The sequence below is a fragment of the Lygodium microphyllum genome, chromosome 12, assembly GCF_053477565.2.
Source record: "Lygodium microphyllum isolate KBCC chromosome 12, Lygodium_microphyllum_v1.1.10, whole genome shotgun sequence".
Lineage (NCBI taxonomy): Eukaryota > Viridiplantae > Streptophyta > Polypodiopsida > Schizaeales > Lygodiaceae > Lygodium > Lygodium microphyllum.
The window spans coordinates 141,095,872-141,114,594 of NC_141146.1; the positions used below are offsets into that span (position 1 = coordinate 141,095,872).

Genomic DNA, 18,723 nt, shown 5'->3' on the forward strand with positions numbered 1-18,723 from the left:
TTGACACATTACCAAATCAACTTGCTAAGGTATGCAACACAAGTTACAACATTGGGAGGACATATCCAAGAACATTTTGGAGGCACATGCATCGAAATGTATTTCCTCATTTCTTTGCCTCCTTAAGGCCTAGGTTAAGCATTAACTTGTGTCTTAAGTGTGAATGTATTGATCTTTTCTAATTTGCAATATTTGGTACACTTATATAGTTAATAGATTAGTAATTTTCTTGAAATGTAATTTAGCAAGTTGCAACAATACGAGTCAAGGGCCACCACTTATGATATATTTGCACATTCAGTGTCTCTATGTGCATGTGCGTAATCTATCTATCAATATATGTGAGAGAGATGCCAAGATAAGCTAAATAGACCATAGCTACTACATTTCCAATAGAAGCTTTCTCATTTCTCATAATGACCATAGTAACTTTTCATTTGTTTTATTCTATGATGAGACACCAACAACGTTTGCACTCGTGCTAGGCCCAATGCCATAATTTAAAGAACATCCCACAATTTCGATTTGCATAGCATACAATTTCGTTGTGAAGAGATCTAGTAACTTCTCGCTAGACTTAGCTTCTATTGAAGCTCCTTGTGTAAACGGATAATACCTTCGTGGTCCTTCTAAGTACAATACTATCCTTATATGAGTATATCCTTATTTTAAAGGGCAAATTTTTAAGGAAGTGAATATCCCCCCTTCCTACCGCCCTCTTTTCTCTCTATACACACACACACACACACACACACACAAGGACTGCATATATCCCCCCTTCCTACCGCCCTCTTTTCTCTCTATATACACATACACACACACACACACACACACACACAAGGACTGCGTATATTCACAATTTAGACGCAGCAAATGAGGGTATCCAGGTGGGCTGGTGGTGGCGGATGAGAGGTCGGATGTAGTCGTCGTATCCGTCCGCCACTTCTCTGTCATTCAATGGGGTTTTCCACGCCTCTCGATAAAGGCGGTTGTACACATCACCATCGTAGGAGCCCAGAGCTGACCCCAGAAATTGATCAGTGTGGTTGAACGAGTCTACCAAGGCGACCGCGTTTGGGCGAATCTGCAAAAGAAAGCATCACATCAACCTATCAATCACGCGCATCCCAGGTCGGCCCTTTAATTGACTCTGAGAGAGAGAGAGAGAGAGAGAGAGAGAGAGAGGATGTTTACCTGCGAGAAAAGAGCTTTCAGTTGACTTCGCACAAGGACCCCTTGCTCAGGCGATAGGTACCCAGTTAATAGGAACTCTCCCATACACTCTTGCATCACAGAAAGTGCATAAACACAGTATATAAGCTGCAACTGCTCACTTACACCAGAGCCATCAATGTCTTCCCCAAGCTTTTCATAGAACCTGCAGGATCGTAGATATTGTATTTCACGATGAGAGAGAGAGAGAGAGAGTGTGTGTGTGTGTGTGTGTGCGCGCGCGCGCGTGTATCATTCATACTAAAAGAGAGAGAGACAAACAGTAGCGAATGGGGTTGTAGCCAAAGTGGATTTGAATGAGTGGACGTGTACATGGGTACATCAGTTCAAACCCTAGGTACATCACAAAAGCATCTTGCATCTTTCAAATTTCAAGCCTTCTTGAAATTTGTGTTTTTAAAAAAAACAAAAGAAAGATTAAATAAAAGAGCAAGTAAAATACATCTCGTCCAAAGAGTCTTTGTGGGGGTGGGCATGTGACAACCAATAACTTATAAAAGGTAGGAAGATGATCTCGTTAAAAATGCCAGCTTTGTTTTGAACGTAAAATTGGTAAGATCCTCGTCCTCTAAACCGTTTCTAGATGTTCATAACCCCAAAGATGGCAATTGCCTATGACTATGCTCTACCTCCGTTCATGCAAAGATGTCCCATGGACTTTAGCACCACTCCGACCTGTCTATGTGATTTATCGGTTGTATACAAATGCAATTGCCCAGTGTATCATTTGGAAGGATTTATCTATGCCCTAGACATTGGGAGGATCTGTGAAACAGGGATGCCCATTGAATGCTTTGTATGCCATTGCCACTAACCCATTTTTGCTACATATGTACAGCCTTACAGATGCAAGAATGTTACACGGTTGCAATCATCAGATGCAAAGCCTTTCCTCACCAAGACTATCGTGATGATTCCTTTTTTATGGCTAAATATGACCCTCAAAATGTTTCAAATTCTGATGGATGCTTGATTTGCCTTTCGATTGGCATTCAGACTGCACATTAACTTTGTGAGATTGAATCTCTTGCCTTTGAAACATAGGCATGCTATGCTCTCGCTGAGACAGATTTTGCAGCCACACGAGGTTGTCAGGCACTTGGGCTATCCCATTGGACAAAAAATCATTATTAAGCAACAAACAAATGAGGTCTAGCAAGAAAAAATAGGAATACTAGAAGCTCTCAACTTGGCTCTTGGATGTCAAGCTTCAGATAGTCCAATCAATTACTATGGCCTATGTGCAGCTTTATTTGCCATTAGGGCTTCGGACAAAAAAGGATATTGATGAATTTATGACTTAAACAATGGCGCTTCTTTAGAAGACTTGTACAAAATTTCTGGGCGGTAAAACTGCTGAAGGTGGATTTGATATGAACTCTGAGGATGAATGGCATTTGAATATACTTCATAGTCACTATCATGTGCTGGCAAGGAAAAATACCTTGCTAACTATTTTCTTTAAGCAAAAGCAACTTTGGGCAATCATGCTAGCTCCCATGTGTGGCAATATGAAAATGGAGACACATCGACATTGAATTGCATACCACTGGAGGTGGTTCTAGATCAACTTCAGGGGAAATTTTCCAAGAAGTCCGCACTCTCTGTCCTGATACAAGATTGGAAGAAAGTGTTGTCTCATATTCAATAGTCGACCATGCCACCATCACATGGCAACTCTTGGCAAAAGTAACGCATACATTGGAGTGCAATGTTCAAAGAACTACTGACAATCTGGAAGCCGATTAAAGCTTATAATCCAATTGAGAATCAAATACATTGATGCTGTGATTAATGACAACGATCATGTGCTATCTTTTCCAACTGCACGACACACATGTGCTTGGCATAAATCATGGATATACTGCAGTACTTCTGACTAGTGCCATCCATGGTTGAAACTAATGGAATTGCAGTTTGGAAGCTTAAATACATGCAGGTTGCCATCCTATGTCTTTGCATGTCATGTCATCCACGAAAGTATGTAGACATATATTCCATCCACCTTGGGTTCATAAGCATGGCAATGCACTATGTCACATAGACCAAGCCTTGAAATGGTGGAAATCCTTTGAAGCAAAGGCTTTTCTTTTGGAGGTGCATGATTGTAGCGTTCCCTGGGGAACAGAGCTGGCAAAATGTTACATTGCCTCACCTCGATGTTTAAGATGCTCACATGCAACTGAGACAGCCTCACATCTATTATAATTTTGCATAGAAACTTTGATTTGTTGGATGGTCTTATCAATATTGCACACCTGATTTCCAAGGCAAATTCTCTGGTAGTTTGGAAGGTTTTCTCAAAGCTTATTTCCGTGTAACCTGTTCTTTCATTGGGTTAAACATGGGGCTTTGTGGAGTAGAAATTCTATTCTCATTGTATATTTATTACATTATTGAGATAATGGATAGTGGTTTCTTTTTTCTTTTTCCCAAAAGAGCATGCATAGTTTACACCCATATATAATTGTTTGATATATAGCTCATGTGACAATCAATGTAGCTTTGACCTTTGCTTATACAATCTTATGTGGCATTGTTGATTTAGGGGTATCTATGTTGTGGGAGTGCTAATGGCCAAAAGCTCTTTGTCATAGGTGGAATAATTCAACTATTCTAGATAGCCAATAGTTTCACTTAGCATGTCCATCTTGTGGCCATGAGCCGAGACAAGTGAGATTTCACTTAGCATGTCCATCTTGTGGCCATCAGCCGAGACAAGTGACCAGATACATTGGACAGCGCAAAAGGAAGCTCCACATACTCAAACAGGCCAAAAGGAGTCCTAAATGAAATCTTTGGAATATTGTTCAAAGCAAATCTTGATCCGGGGATATTGGGCTTCAAATCGAGCTTACTGAAAATCATTGATCATGCTAGCTGATCCAACAACTTATCCATTTAGGGCAAGGGAAACTTCTTTAATGAGCTTGTTCAAGCGCACTAAACACAGTTTTTGATATTTTATGATTGTTCTGCTAGTTCGCGCCTAACCGTTGCCTATCTTATCTCTACCGGATCTATCTCTGACAAACCCAACAAACAATCTTTGAGTGAATTGAAAACATAAATACCCGTGTCAAAGGTGCATTTAAGTTGAACGATTTCTCGGCAAACTTCGGATTAGGGCTTCGCAGCATGTTCCTCCTTCCCTTCTTTGAACAGATATCCTTAGTCGACAACCACCACAGCCTCAGATTAATTTCTTTACACCAAGGCGTACTCATTCATGGACATGATAGACAGAGAATAGATATAAGAATTGGTAAGATATCAGCAGAACCAGCAGAATGAGGGCTCTACCTGGCCATTATTCCAGAAATATCATACATTAAGGAAGCATTCTCGCTGGGTTATTACAAGGCTTCTGAGGATAGGGTTATTACAAAGCTTCTAAGGATATGGGAGCTGAAGAATGAGATATGAGAATTGAGTGATGAGTTCTCCTCCTCTCCAAAATGAGCCGAGGGCTTGTATTTATAGTATTCAGGGACGCGGTTTGCATTATTGGTGGTTGTTGAGTGGGTTATGAGCTTTCTTTGCTTTTTTACATAAAGTGATTTCCTCGGTAGTGCTAGCTGCTGTTGCTGCTTTATTTCGCAAGGGTCGGAAAGGGAGTGACCGTGCAAATACATGTGTTACAATCTTTGTGGTGTTCTTTACAAAAAAGTCTTCGGCAGTTGTTGGACGGATGAGTTTTTACTTTCAAGAATTTCTTCCATTATTGCCTTTAGTGCAGCCTTGTCATTTTCATGCATTGGTGAGAAGTCTTGTATGAGTATTGTTACATCCGCTTTATTGTAGACTTTACTCATGATGCGTCCTTTGCCTTCTTTTATGATTTTTTGCATTTTCTTGAGTATGATTGTCATGCCTTGCATTCTTTTGAAAGGGAAATTTAGGAGGTTGGTGTTGCGTGGGTAAAGGGTAGACTCAGATGAGCTGTTTAGAAATCCTTGACCAAGCAAGAAAGCATCTATTTTTGCATACCAAGCTCTAGGAGCTTGTTTCAAACCATATAGTGCCTTTTTGAGCTTGCATACCAAATGTTCTGAGCCTTCAACTGCAAAACCAATGGGCTGCTGTACATAAACTTTCCCTGAAGTTCCCCATGTAAAAATGCAGTTTTGATATCTAGCTGATGCACTGTCCAACCATAATGTGCAGCCGAAGCAATCATAGACCTGATGGTCGTCATACGGGAAGTAGGAGCAAATGTCTCCTCATAGTCAATGCCCTTTTTCTGTGCGTAGCCTTTAGCTACAAGCCATGCCTTGTATTTATCAATGGATTCATTTGCTTTCCTTTTCAGTTTGTAGACCCATTTCGTTCCAATGGCTTTCTTCCCAAATGGCAAGGACACCGAATCCCAAGTTTGATTCTTAGTAATAGAATCTAATTCAGCTTGCATTGCTGCCATCCAATGCACACTGTGTTGTGCATCCTCATAACATTCAAGCTCTTCATTATCAAAAGTACTTGCTGCCATAATAAACTCCATGGTATGTGTTGAATCATGCAAATGAGTTTGCCTTCTAGTACGACCAGCCATGGGTGCATCCAAAGGACTATCTTGCATAGTCTGCAAATACCATCTAGGTAACTGTCTAGCATCCTGACCGTGTGCAAGCTCTTGCTGAATTTTAGTTTCAGCATGATGGATGCTGAATATTCCGATCAGCCAATGGCTGAATTTCTGCACTTTCCATAGGAACAGCTGGCTGAACATTAGGTTCATTTTCTGAAGCTCCAGCTGAATCACCAAAAGTAATGGGCAGCAGCCCTTCAAAAACATCACGGGCAGCCTGATATGTGTCCAAACCAGCCAAGGATAATTCTGATTTTTCATCAAAAACAACATCCCTGCTGACAAAAACTTTCTTTGTAACGGGATCATAGAGTTTGTAGCCTTTGCTTTCATTGCTATATCCCATAAAAATGCACTTAACAGCCTTGTTGTCCAACTTTTTTCTAAGTACTTGTGGAATATGGGCATAGGCAAGACACCCAAAGGTAGGAAAGTGACCAACAGAAGGTTTAGGGCTGTTCCAAGCCTCAAAAGGTGTGATGGTCTTCAAGGCTTTGGTAGGGCATCTGTTCAAAATATGGCAAGCACACATGACTGCTTTCATCCAAAAACTATGAGACAAGCTTTTTGCCTTCAGCATACATCTGGCCATCTCCATGAGTGACCGATTCTTCCTCTCTGCTACCCCATTCTGCTGTGGAGTATAGGCAGTAGTATACTGATGGACTGTGCCCTTCTGTTGCAAAAAGGAATTCAGCATAGAGGACATGTATTCCCCCCCTCGGTCCGAACGGAGAGTCTTAATCTTGCATCCAGATTGATTTTCAACAAGTGCACTGAAAGCCAAAAATGCATCATACACTTCTGACTTATTTTTCAAACAGTAGACCCAGCAAAAATGTGTAAAGTCATCAATGAATGTCACAAAATAATAACAACCGCCCAATGACATGGTTTACATAGGCCCACAAACATCTGAATGCACCAACTGCAATCTGGTTGTTGCTCTGAAAGCAACATCACGAGGAAATGAGAAACGATGCATTTTTCCTAAAATGCATCCCTCGCATAAGTGCTCAGGAGGTCTCTCCAAGAGAGGTAAGCCATCCAACATCTGAGTACGCTGCAAAAGCATCAAGCTGCCAAAGTTTACATGCCCCAAACGAGCATGCCATAACTCCGCCTGTATCATAGCAGGAGTAAGAGTGGATGTCAAGTATGCTGTCTGATCTACTGAAAGAGCATCCAACTCATATAAACCATGACACAAAGATCCTGTCAAGACCAAAGTCATGCGTTCTTTATCTCTAACCATGCAACGGTCATCATCAAATGTGACCTGCAAACCACAACGTGCCAAAGAAGAAATAGAAAGCAAATTCTTCTTGATTCCAGGCACAAACAAAGCATCCTGTAGGCGGAGAATAAAGCCATCAATGGCTGTGAGCTGAATCTCCCCAATACCACGAACAGGGTATGATGCATTATTGGCACACTGTACCGATTTCCCAACGGGAGGTGCACTAACTGAAGCAAACAAATCTCTACGAGATGTAATATGTCTAGAAGCACCACTGTCAAAGAACCAAGTGTCAACATCCTCTGTAGAGCTAAGTGCTCTATCGGCCCAAGAGATGTCATAACTGCAAGTGTAAAAACAATAGTCCCTGTCCACAACAAAGGACGCGGGCTCACTAGCAGTGGAAGGAGTAGTAGAAACAGACATTCCTGACTCCTTCTTCTCTTTGGCAATACGCTTTCTGCACTCAGTGATATAGTGGCCGGGCTTCTTACAATAGTGACATTTTCCTTGTGTCTGATTTTGCGATGTGCTCGAAGTGCCAGAACTCTGTGGAGCATTTTTCACCTTGTTGTTTTTGGCTTTCTGTCTTGCCACAAAAGCCTGCTCAGAGACTATAGCATCCACACCACTATTTTTCCTTGTTTGCTCCTCCTCTAGAAGCAAACTAACCAGCTGAATAAAAGTGAGTGGGTGCTCAGCAATCCTCATGAGGCAGCTGAGATGGCGGCTCCTGTAGGTGCACTGGAAGCACGCAGGTACAGGGGGAGACAGATGGGGGCTGCAGACAGTAGGAGCTTCAGTCTGCAGACTGCAAACCGCTCTCATACCAAATGTGAGATGGAAGGATCGAGGTGCAGTTGAGATTCAATAGACAGTGTGAGAGTGAGAGACAGAGTGAAGCACGACACCCAAGAGAATAGATTGAAAGAGTGTGTTCAAAAAGTACAAAGTACAACCCTTAAACCTTAGGGTTGTAGGGGGTGTTCACACCTGACACACACTAAGTGCCCATAAGTGTGTAACATAAGCACATAAGCACATACGACAATAAGACTATAAGTCTGGGGGAAAAAACCTCTCCTACCGAGAGTAAAAAGTGCCCAGTGTCCTACTGATCACCGACACTCCCATATGAGCGTAGGCGTAAGTGAGGCGTGAGTCAAATACCCAACATCAGTGTCCTAAATTACGTAAAGGAACCTGTGACTAACGAGTTAATTAAGGAAGCTGCTTTTATGTGTCAAACATAACGTGGTAGGTAATTAGATAACTAAAACAACCCCGAGGGAAGTGTGGTGGATGTGACCAATGGGTCTATCCTATGGAAGGGTGGTCTCGGTTAGCCGAGAGCTTTTCTCAAAAGGAAATGTTAACGAGGAATGTTAGGGAAGGACGGACGATGTCCTTAGACAATGTGGTTAGAATCCTGATTCATACCGTTTTAGGGGACCGGAATGGGACTATGCCCTACGGGCAGAGAGGTCGAGCGATGCATCCCCCTCATTTCCCATTCTCTTTGAACCAAGTGTGGTATGAGTCTGCTTGGGTCCAATTGTATCTACACAAAGTGGAGCGGCTGTAGACCGACCCTAGAAGGCTATTAGGAAGACTCGACTGCTAGGAACCCGGACTTCAGGTCGATCCTAGTGGGAACGGCTAGATAAGTTCCATTGCGGGGCAGACTCGAGAGACCCTAGTTGGCAAACCCTGTGTCATTCCTTGGGAGTGTCGGGCGGCGTCTTCTAGATTGATCTCTTGATGGGCTGCTAAGACGTGTCCCGCGATTTGAGGGGCGGGCACGTTATACATGTGTTCTAGTTGTAAAGCTTTCTTGAGTATTACATTTCCGGATTATTGCCAGGTGGATTCCTTGCTGGTGTTGAGGTTCAGGGGCTGCATTAAAGAATTAAATGCAAAGGTTAGTGGTTAAGTCGCTTTCCAATAGTTAGTTTGCAGCATTGAGGAATATTGCCAGTAGGGATTCTATTTCCTCTTATGTGGATGATACATAGACCTGATCTATGTATGCAAAGTAGAATAATTTAATTATCATACTATCATCAGCTTTTGGTGGGGTGATTATCCTGGGATACAGAGATTGTTGGATTTTTACATAGCTAGGATGGTATGTAAGGGTTTTTATCCATTCGGTAAGTTCTTTGAATTCTTCGATGAACTGTTTGGGTGTGATTATGACATCATCATTGTATGCCTTAGTATACAATGGTCTTGAGCTTGTACCTGCATTATTACTAGACTTATTTCTTGTTGATACAGGAGGTATATTTCCCAAGTTTTTGGGAAGATTATTACCCATTTTTTCAGGGCCAGAATTACTCGTTTTTTCAGGGCCAGAATTTCCTGTCAATACAGGAATATATAGCGTACCAATCTCATCAGGCCCTATGCCTTCAACTGAAGTACTAGTATTACTTAGTATAGATGTTTTCCCCTTTTTAAGGTATTTCCCAATGAGAGAGATATCCTTCTCTACCTATGGAACAGCTTGAGGCATGGTTAGTTCTTCAAGAAGACATTGAATCTCATGCTCTGTAATTTTTTACATCCACAAGGATGTTTTCTAATTTATTGATTATTTGAGTTTTATCCATTTGCGCCTTCCCTGCTCAATAAACCAGTAAAATCATTAGTTTTTCCCGTTATATGTTCAATAGTAAAATTGTAATATGAAAATAATAGCTGCCACCTAATTAATCTTTTGTATTGGGAAAGGTTCGGTAATTTATTGAAATTTAACCCGCGAACTTGCGTATTATCAGTTCATATTATAAACTTTCTTGGAAGAAGAAAGTAATTGAATTTATGTATGGCCTTTTTAACAGCTAATAGTTATTTTCATTCGAATAATATCTTGTTTTTGTATCTGTAAATGTTCCTGAGCTATAACAGCAAATGCTTCCTTTATCATTTACCTTTTCTTTTAGCACCGCCCCCCAACATTTGTCGGAAGCATCGGTTTCTAGTATTAGTAGTGTATCATCCTGAGGAAGTGTCAGGCGAGGTGTATTCTGTACATGTAATTTTATATCTTTTATTAGGTTTGTTACCTTATCTGTCCATTTCCAAATGGTTTCCTTTTTCAATAATTTTTGCAACGGATTTCGTTTAAGAGCTATATTATGTAAGAATTCCTTGGCATGATTTACACATCCCAAAAATCACTGCAATTGCTTTTATGTATCCTGCATCTATGGGAAGCAAACTCGTGATGTTGTTCCTAGCAAGGCTTCGAGGCGGTCTTCAACACCCTTGGAGCTTGTTTCTATCGATCTTTTGTGGACCAATGTGGACAAAGTCCCTTAGAGGGAACTTGTATTTCACGCTCATTGTGGATGATTATAGCAGGATGACATGGGTTTATTTCTTAAAGCTGAAGTCAGAGACACTCCAACTTTAAGGATTAGTTACTCTTTGAGGAGAACCGATTGGGCCGGAAATTGAAGACGTTACGATTGGATAAGGGCAAAGAATTTGTTTCTATTGAGGTTGCTCGTTTTTGTGTAGATCATGGTATTCTTGTAAAACATCCGGGAAATTTCGTATCTTTTCTATGACATGTGTTTGTAATTCGATTCCATTATTATCAATTACGAATCCCAAGAATTCTATTCATGTTTTGATGAGCTCCATTTTCTTGAAGGAAAGATTTATACCATTTTCTATGGTTAATTGTAAGAATTTCTTTAAGTGTTTGATATGTTGTTTCAGAATTTTACTAAATATCAATATGTCATCTATGTATACAATACAAAAATCTGAGATAACAATGTAGATCTTATCCATTAGTTGTTGATATTCTTGTGGTGCATTTTTCAGACCCATAGGCATTACGATCCATTCGTAGTGCCCTTGAGGCGTTGAGAATACCGTATATTCTATACTACTTTCTTCTAATTTTAATTGCCAGAATTTTGATTTACAATCAAATTTAGAGAAAATGTTCTTATTCCGAATTCTATTAAGTAACAAACTTTTATTTGGTAGATAATAACCATTGAATTTGGTATATTTATTAAGGAGTTTATAGTTTATTACCAGTCGTGCCTTACCTCGCTTGATTTCGCTATGATTGTGAACCATGAATGCAGGTGAGCTATGTGGGCTCCTAGATTCATGAATTAATTCCATGTCTAAAAGTTCTTTTATTTGTTTCTTAAATTCTTCTTGGTCTTCTTGAGAATAAATCATAGGTTTACACCTCATTATGTTTTTCTCTATTAGCTCGATCTTTACATAATTTTTCCTTATTTCCCAGAACTGCAATGGGTTCTCAAAGCAAACTTTCTCAAATTTGTCCTGCCATTCCTTAATTAATCTAGTTATATTTTCTTTTTCATACTCTATTATATTATTCATGTTTATTCATGGCTTGCCATAAGAATATCTTTTGATTCTTATCATGGTATGGCACTTTGTTTTGAAGATGATTTCATTATCTCTTTGTCTATATTCTATAAATAAATTTAGGAAATCATTCCCTAACAGTATATCAAGTCCTTGATTATTTCCCTGAAATATTTTGGGTATGTTTATTATAACATTCCTCACTTGTATGGGTAAAGTGTCTCAGTCCTTTTCCAATAGTTTTCTGGGAAGTCTTCTCGTTTTGCTATTGAAATCGAAGATCTGTTATCTATATATGCAAAATATTCTTCTGGTTTATCTTCTATGTGTATTAATATCTTTATATATATATTGTCAATTCTATTAAGGGCTAACATTTTTCTGCCTGTATTAAAATTCCATTTACCTTAATGATAGTATTCCATCTTCTATTTTATAATTATTACATGATTCCAGGAATCTCATACCTAGGATTATAGGGTATGTTTTAGAAATCCCCTTGTCTACCATCATTGTTATGTTAATGATCTGATTATCTATTTTTATCAAAACTTCACAGGACTAATCAATTTCCCATACTTTCCCCGTCCAGTCTTGATAAGGATAATTTTTTATTAAAGATGTTTTTACTATATTTTTTTTTATTTCTTGGTTAATATAGTTATTTCATGCTCCTGTATCTATCAATATTTCTTGGATTTTCCAATGTTGACCATTAAAGAATTCTCCAAGGATTTTAAATTGTGTAGTATTATTATCCTTCCTATAATTTATGCTTGATAATTCTTTCCCTTTATCCGATCTCCCCCCGAATTGTGAGAGGGTTGTCGAATCAATATGCCCTGATTTACTTTTATAGGAGACTTATCTATTAATGTCTCGTCTATAGAGGGTTTAGGATTTATATCAAGTGTCCATTCCTCATTTAATACTAGCGGTCTTTCGATGGTTGGTAAGTCTATCTCTTCGAAGGTATTGTAGATTTCATCTATGGATATTATATCTCTGTCTTTGAATTTTATTGAATGCACTGAATTTGTCAGTGCATAGCTTACAGCGTAATGTATGTTGAAAGGTTTTGACCCATCTTGGAATAGATCATGCCTTTCAAAATTATAAGCTAACGTTAAGGTGCTATTTACATTTTTATCATTTAAGCTTATAGTATACCTTGGATATATAGCCAGGTTACCATTGACAATTCCTAACAAGGCATCTTGTCGATTATTAATTCGGCTATCTAATAATGCTATTTTTATTGGTGAATTTATACCAAGTCTATAATGTATTTGTATTAATATATGAATTCCTCCTAGATTAATAAATCCTATTTTATGGAGATGTTTTTTAAAAATTTTATTAATCTTTTCTTGAATATCGTGTTTGAGTAGTAGAGGAATGTTGATGTTTCCTTTGGCCTCATTAATATCAATGGATCGCTCTTTAATCTTTAATCCATAGTATATGATATTTGATCTATTAAAGAGCTTGAGCCATTGCTCTAGGAATTCTTTATCGAATGCCTTACTAGATGTATCGCACGGTTTATCTTTAGCGATCTCTTTATATATACTATTATCAAAGATCAAGCTTTTACTAAAGTTCTCATGAAGCTCGTCTTCTTGTATGTCTAATGCTCCATTCTCTATCAGATTCTTCTATTTCACTAATTACATAGGCATTATCCGTATTATCTCCAGACGACTAGTTTGAGAAATTTTGTTCATATATCTGATTCAGATTAGTCCTTATCTTTCTTTTAGGACATTCATTCGCATAATGACCAATTTTCTGGCATAACCAGCATTTACATGTTTTTGGTTTTTGATTAGAAGGTTTTATAATTCTTTTGTTTTCTTTCTTAGCTTGTGGTATATATTTTTCGTTAATCCTTCTGGGATAAAACCTTTTCCTAAAAGGTCTAAATTTCTTATAGCCTGTATTGGTTATCTTAGATGGAGTATTGTCTTTTCTTAGTAATCCTAGTAATATTCTTTGAAGTTCCAAAATGTATTGTTTGTGAATTTATTGGACAGCAAAGTTCTGCTTTTATCTGTTTGGTCATTACTCTATTCTGGTGTAATTGCCTACACCAAACATTTATGGCTTGTTTGGCGAATGTTATTCTACTACCTAGGGTATCCTGTTGTTGGTTTAACCATGTACTCTTAATAAGTGTAGGTATACTGGCAGTATACAGTCATTAATGGTTGTATTATAACGATGATCGTTATTATATCTTGACAGAAAGTACTGTAAGTGTGCAAGATTGAAGAACACATGTCTTATTGGCCAACAGGGATCCCAAACTGTTATTACATCATTATTTAGTCTCTCATGATCTGAACAGAGTTGCAGATCACGTAGTATCATTTGTGTCCGTCGTTCTATTTCTCTTTCAAGATATTTGATCATTACTGGGGAATGCTCATTGCTTTTGTAACAAATCCTTATATTCTTTTTTATTTTCCTCAGTAGGTTCTATCTCTAGATTTGGTCTTATTCCAAATGTCTTAATTAAGAATAAGCTAATCCAATTTAATTGATTTTTGCCCCATACATCAGATTCATTGACCAAGTCGAAAGGTTGAAACCTTCCAAACTGAGTTCCTCTGAATCTATAGCTACTAGACGGGAGCCTAGCAGCCTCTATATTCTGAGTTTGCAAACTTATCTCAGGTAGCTCCATTTTAATTGGTTGATCCAAATCCTTCTAAATTTCTTTTCTTATTTAAACAGAAGTTTATTGTTTTTCCTTTTAACTTAAATCTTCTTTTCTCCATTGATCTCATTATTAATTGTGCTATAGGAGTATAATTTTCCTATCATTATTTCTTTATTATGATTAAAGAGTATCACTTTAATTTCTCCTTCATAATCATTGTCGATTATTCCTGGAGCATTCATAACTTGTAATCCTTTATTCAATACTATGCTTGATTTATTATGTATCTCTGCATATATTCCTTTTGGGAATTTTAATATTAAGCCTGTGGGTATGAGTTTCCAAGAATTATGTCCTATAGTTATTGGCTCTGAATTACAGGAATATAAATCATATCCGATACCTTCAGGAGTAGCTAACGTAGGTAATTTATTATATTCTAATATTTCTATTCTTGTTTTCATTTTTACTTCAAACCTTAGACTCTGATACCACTACAGACCAGCAGCGCGCAGAACACAGTTTCTGATATTGTATGGTTCTTCTGCTAGTTCACGCCTAACTGTTGCCTATCTTATCTCTACCGGATCTATCTCTGACAAACCCAACAAACAATCTTTGAGCGAATTGAAAACATAAATACCCGTGTCAAAGGCGTGTTTAAGCCGAACGATTTCTTGGCAAAACGATTTCTTGGCAAACTTCGGGTTAAGAAAGGAGGTTGCCAGCTGAAGACATAGACCAGAAGATTGTCGCCAGCAGGTTGATGATGTTGCCAACAGCAGGAGATGACATCGGCAGCAAGCAGGTCACCACCTAATAAATGGTGATAATGAGGCAGCGCAGGTGCTATTGATGGCCGAAATTGTCACAGTAGACTGAAAGCCAGGTAATGGATGGTGATGAGAGAAAAAGCAAAGGGTGTAGGGTATGATTTAGGATGAGAAGAGTGGTCAAACATTGAATCCCTTTTATAGAACTTTTCGAGCCATTTATGCTTCCAGAGACAGTTGATTTTTGTAAATAAATATAATTTAGAAAATGTTTTGGGGCTATATGAGAGCCAAAAGAAATACTTTTAGGCTACTCTTGAGGTAGCTTAGTAGATGACAGTTTTGTAAGTAAGTTTCATCTAGAAAATGTTTTGGGGCTGTATGAGAGCCAAAAGAAATAAGCCAGTTGCTTTTAGGCTACTCTTGAGCTGGCTTAGTAGATGACACTTGGGCATGTATTACATGGCTCTATGGATACCATTCCTGCTCAATCAAAATCCTTACAGCTAGTGCCCGATTTATCTCCGGAAAATAGACTTTTCAAGTGACTGTCAAGAGTGTAATATGCACATACATGTAATAACAAGTGGATTCATGACTAGTCAAGAAGACACATAAGAGCTAATTCATTTAGAGCCAAGTTGAAGAAAATCAATGAGCTTGTACTCTGACAACCTTCTAATTTCAAATACATGTAGTCTGACATCTAAAACGTCATTTACATTAGGTTTCCTTTTTTCAAAATCTTTTCTTTAATTTAAAGACTCACTTTGGAATATCAACTAGATTAAAGACTCACTTTGAAATCACAACTAGCTGACAATGTGCTCTTGCCACAGCCACTACATCTTCTGCAAATTCATGAAGACCTGCAAGAAAAATGGAATTTCAGGTTTTTAGAATAAGCATAGAGCTGTTAAAAGTCTTGTTTTTAAAAAATGCAACATCCAAGTATACAATCAAATGATTAGGGAGCACTAATCTACTCTCTTATTTAATCAATAAAAAAGTATTGTAGAATGTGTAGATAGGCTAACGTTTGAAGTTTCTTTAGTCATGTCAATGGAAGATTGCGGATCATGGAAATGAAAGGTCATGAACAAGAAAGGCCAATAACCAAAGAATCGAGATAATGCAAGCTCAAAAATAATGACAATGAAAGGTCACAACAAGGCCTTATAGAAGGCAATGTTGAGCTAAGAATGCATTACATGCTGATTACCCACATTAAACAGCCCCAAAAAAAGCTTAATTAATTAATTCCAAAGACTTTTATTAAAAGAAATGCATTCCTAGAGAGTGTTTGTGTCCCATAAGCCAAACCCTAATTTGGGAAGACCTAGCCATCTATAAATAGATAGGCTACCACCACTCAGCTCCAATCTCATTTTTGCAGCTTCATAGTTGCACGAAATGGCATTTTGGGCTTCCCAAAACAACCATTTTGGACAGTAGGGCAAAACTCCCAATTTTGTGATAGGCTACTCATTTCGCATTTTTGTGCTCAGTTTTCAGCAAGCTTCCTCTACTCTCCACCCTCTTTCTCAGCTGATCACTCTCCCTACTTGCTATTTGCTTCCCCCCTTTCACATCTACTGCTGTCTACAGCCTTGAAACCCTACATCCCTCATCCCTTAGCTGCCCAATACTTTTCCTTTCCTATCCACACTATTTGCAGCACTTCTCCCTCAGTTTTGGAGCTGTTTTTTAGTGTTTCCAACAAGCAATCCCTCTCCTCTCTTCGTTCTTCACTGTCCACACTGGTTTGAGCTGGTTTTCCCCAACTTTGTTGCTGGTTTCCTCTATTTCCAGCAAGGAATAGCCATGGTGAAGGATACATTTTAGAGCCACATGTGCATCATTAGAAACTAGGGAGCTAGCAGTGGCTCAAAGCTGTGGGAATGCTACTATTGTCATGTCATACACATGGGGAACGTTGCACAAGTGAAGGATCATCTTGTTCGTGTTAGTGGTAAGGATATTGTAATTTCCCTGATGTGCTTGATGATGTGTTTGCTAGTTTACAACATTAGAGGCAGCAATGCCTTGTGGTTAGTGTGGCAAATAAGGATGATACTCCATGACCAAGTGCATGTCCTATGGTTCCTCCTCCTATTGTAGGTGGTAGTGCCCCAAGGAGAGGTAGAGTCACGAGTGTGCATAGATATTGGTGCTTCTGATAGTGGATAGAGAGAGACCTTTCTTGGTGTGAAGTTGTTCTCCAATTCCTCTAGAAGTCTACTAGGAAAGACTATGATATACCTTGGACAGTTGCAATTGACACCACTCTAATCCTACACATCAATATCCTCCTTCCCAACCCGGTAATATATCCAAAGAAGAGCACATCTTGTGGTTTCTCTACAAATGGGTCTACATACCCACTCACCACAATCCCAGTGAAGTCTGTGCAATGGCCTCTTGAGTTCTTCTATATTGAACCTTTGAATCCATGCTAAAGCAAAGAATGAAGAAGCTCCTCGAATGCCCACTTTAATGCCAATTGAAAAAAGAGCTCAAGTGAAAGCACACAAGCAAAAGCTATGGCGGATGGAGCGAGAGAGAGAGAGAGAGAGAGAGAGAGAGAGAGAGAGAGAGCGTATGTGGGAAATCCAACAATCACAATGTGTGACCTACCTTTCCTTATTCATTAGTCATTGAAAGAATAAAGTGATAGTAATGGGCACCTACCACCTAGAGCGTATAAGTGTGCGGTCAGGGGGTGTAAAGTAAATACAGGGCGGCATAGGCACAAGCGCCTTTACCCCTAACAACGTCCAGTATCTCCATCTATCTATTATACTATTGAGCTAAAAATGCATTAGTTTGACTTAAATAGTCCCAAAACATGCTTAATTAATGAAGAAACCTTATTATTTTAAAAAGAAACACGATTGTAGAGAGTTCCTATATCCCACATACCAAACCCTAATTTGGGTAGGCATGCAGTCCACCATTCTCCCTCAATCTCGTTTTTGCAAGTTTTAGGAGTCGTATTTTTGTTGCCCACATCCCATTCGCAAAGGACATCATGGTCAAACCTTCCCCTTAGTTATGCTATCATGTGATGCCTGATCCTAGTCTCTGACTCCACCTGTGAGTTGTCGTCTATATCCTAGAGTTGTTACTGGTACTTGGAGCTATCACCTAGTACCCTAGAATTATCACCTATAGTCTAAACCTTGCATTTGTTGTTATCGGCTGGAGTTGTCACCATTAGTCAGACACTGTCGCCATCATTTGGTTCTTGTGTTTGCCAAGTTTCTCTCTCTCCAACTGTTGCCTATACTTCATGCTCACTCATCTACTGTCTCCAGTTATCATCCAATTTTTCTCTCTCCTCAAGTATCTACGTTTTTTGTCTTTCTCTCTCATCACTGCTTATCTGCATCAGATCCAACCTCTTTGGCTACGTTTACTGGTGTTTGACACATGGAGACTACCTTGCTCGTTTCAGGATCCATTTCGGAGTAGGACACACACTCCAACTCATAAACTCTTCCTTGATCCCAAAGATAACGAGAGTTGAAGATTGAGTATTTACTGCATAGTGTATTTATTGCATGAGCATTATATATTCAGTAGTCATTCACTTCATTATTCATTGTGTTCATTGTCTCTGAGTTACCCTAACCCCAACTGTGTTCTGTGTTATCAGTTTGTGCTTTGTCGCACAGTTCGTTTTGTGTTTTCCATGTTTAGAGTATTTCTTAATATGATATCAAAGCTACATACTCTCTAAGAAACCTTGGCCTTTGATCGGGAAGCTCATCCGCAAAAGCAAGAACAATAGAAGGGTTAGATGACTTCGAATGCGTTTACACCAACACTCCTCACCACAACCAAACATGGACTT

At 38.8% G+C, this 18,723-nt stretch overlaps 1 protein-coding gene and 1 long non-coding RNA gene across 3 annotated transcripts in view; one reads left to right on the top strand and one right to left on the bottom strand.

Annotated features, from left to right (window-relative positions):
* Window positions 1–407: 407 nt before the first annotated feature.
* Window positions 408–18,723, bottom strand: part of LOC148028359 (peroxisomal acyl-coenzyme A oxidase 1-like) — a 108,196-nt gene continuing 89,880 nt past the window's right edge. Inside the window, exons 12-14 of one of the 2 annotated variants that reach the window (XM_087690178.1) lie at window positions 15,667–15,736; window positions 1,195–1,378; window positions 408–1,084 (exon numbers count right to left, since the gene is read on the bottom strand). In XM_087690178.1, coding sequence (XP_087546304.1) covers window positions 854–1,084; window positions 1,195–1,378; window positions 15,667–15,736 — 485 coding nt within the window. In that variant the 3' untranslated portion in view covers window positions 408–853. Of the gene's footprint in view, window positions 1,085–1,194; window positions 1,379–15,666; window positions 15,737–18,723 lie in introns of those variants that run through there. The other variant, XM_087690179.1, reaches the window with a different exon arrangement.
* LOC148028360 (uncharacterized) overlaps window positions 996–18,723 on the top strand; it is a 107,230-nt gene continuing 89,502 nt past the window's right edge. Inside the window, exons 1-2 of the long non-coding RNA XR_015692719.1 lie at window positions 996–1,131; window positions 13,995–14,108. This is a non-coding gene — a long non-coding RNA (uncharacterized LOC148028360). The remainder of the gene's footprint in view (window positions 1,132–13,994; window positions 14,109–18,723) is intronic.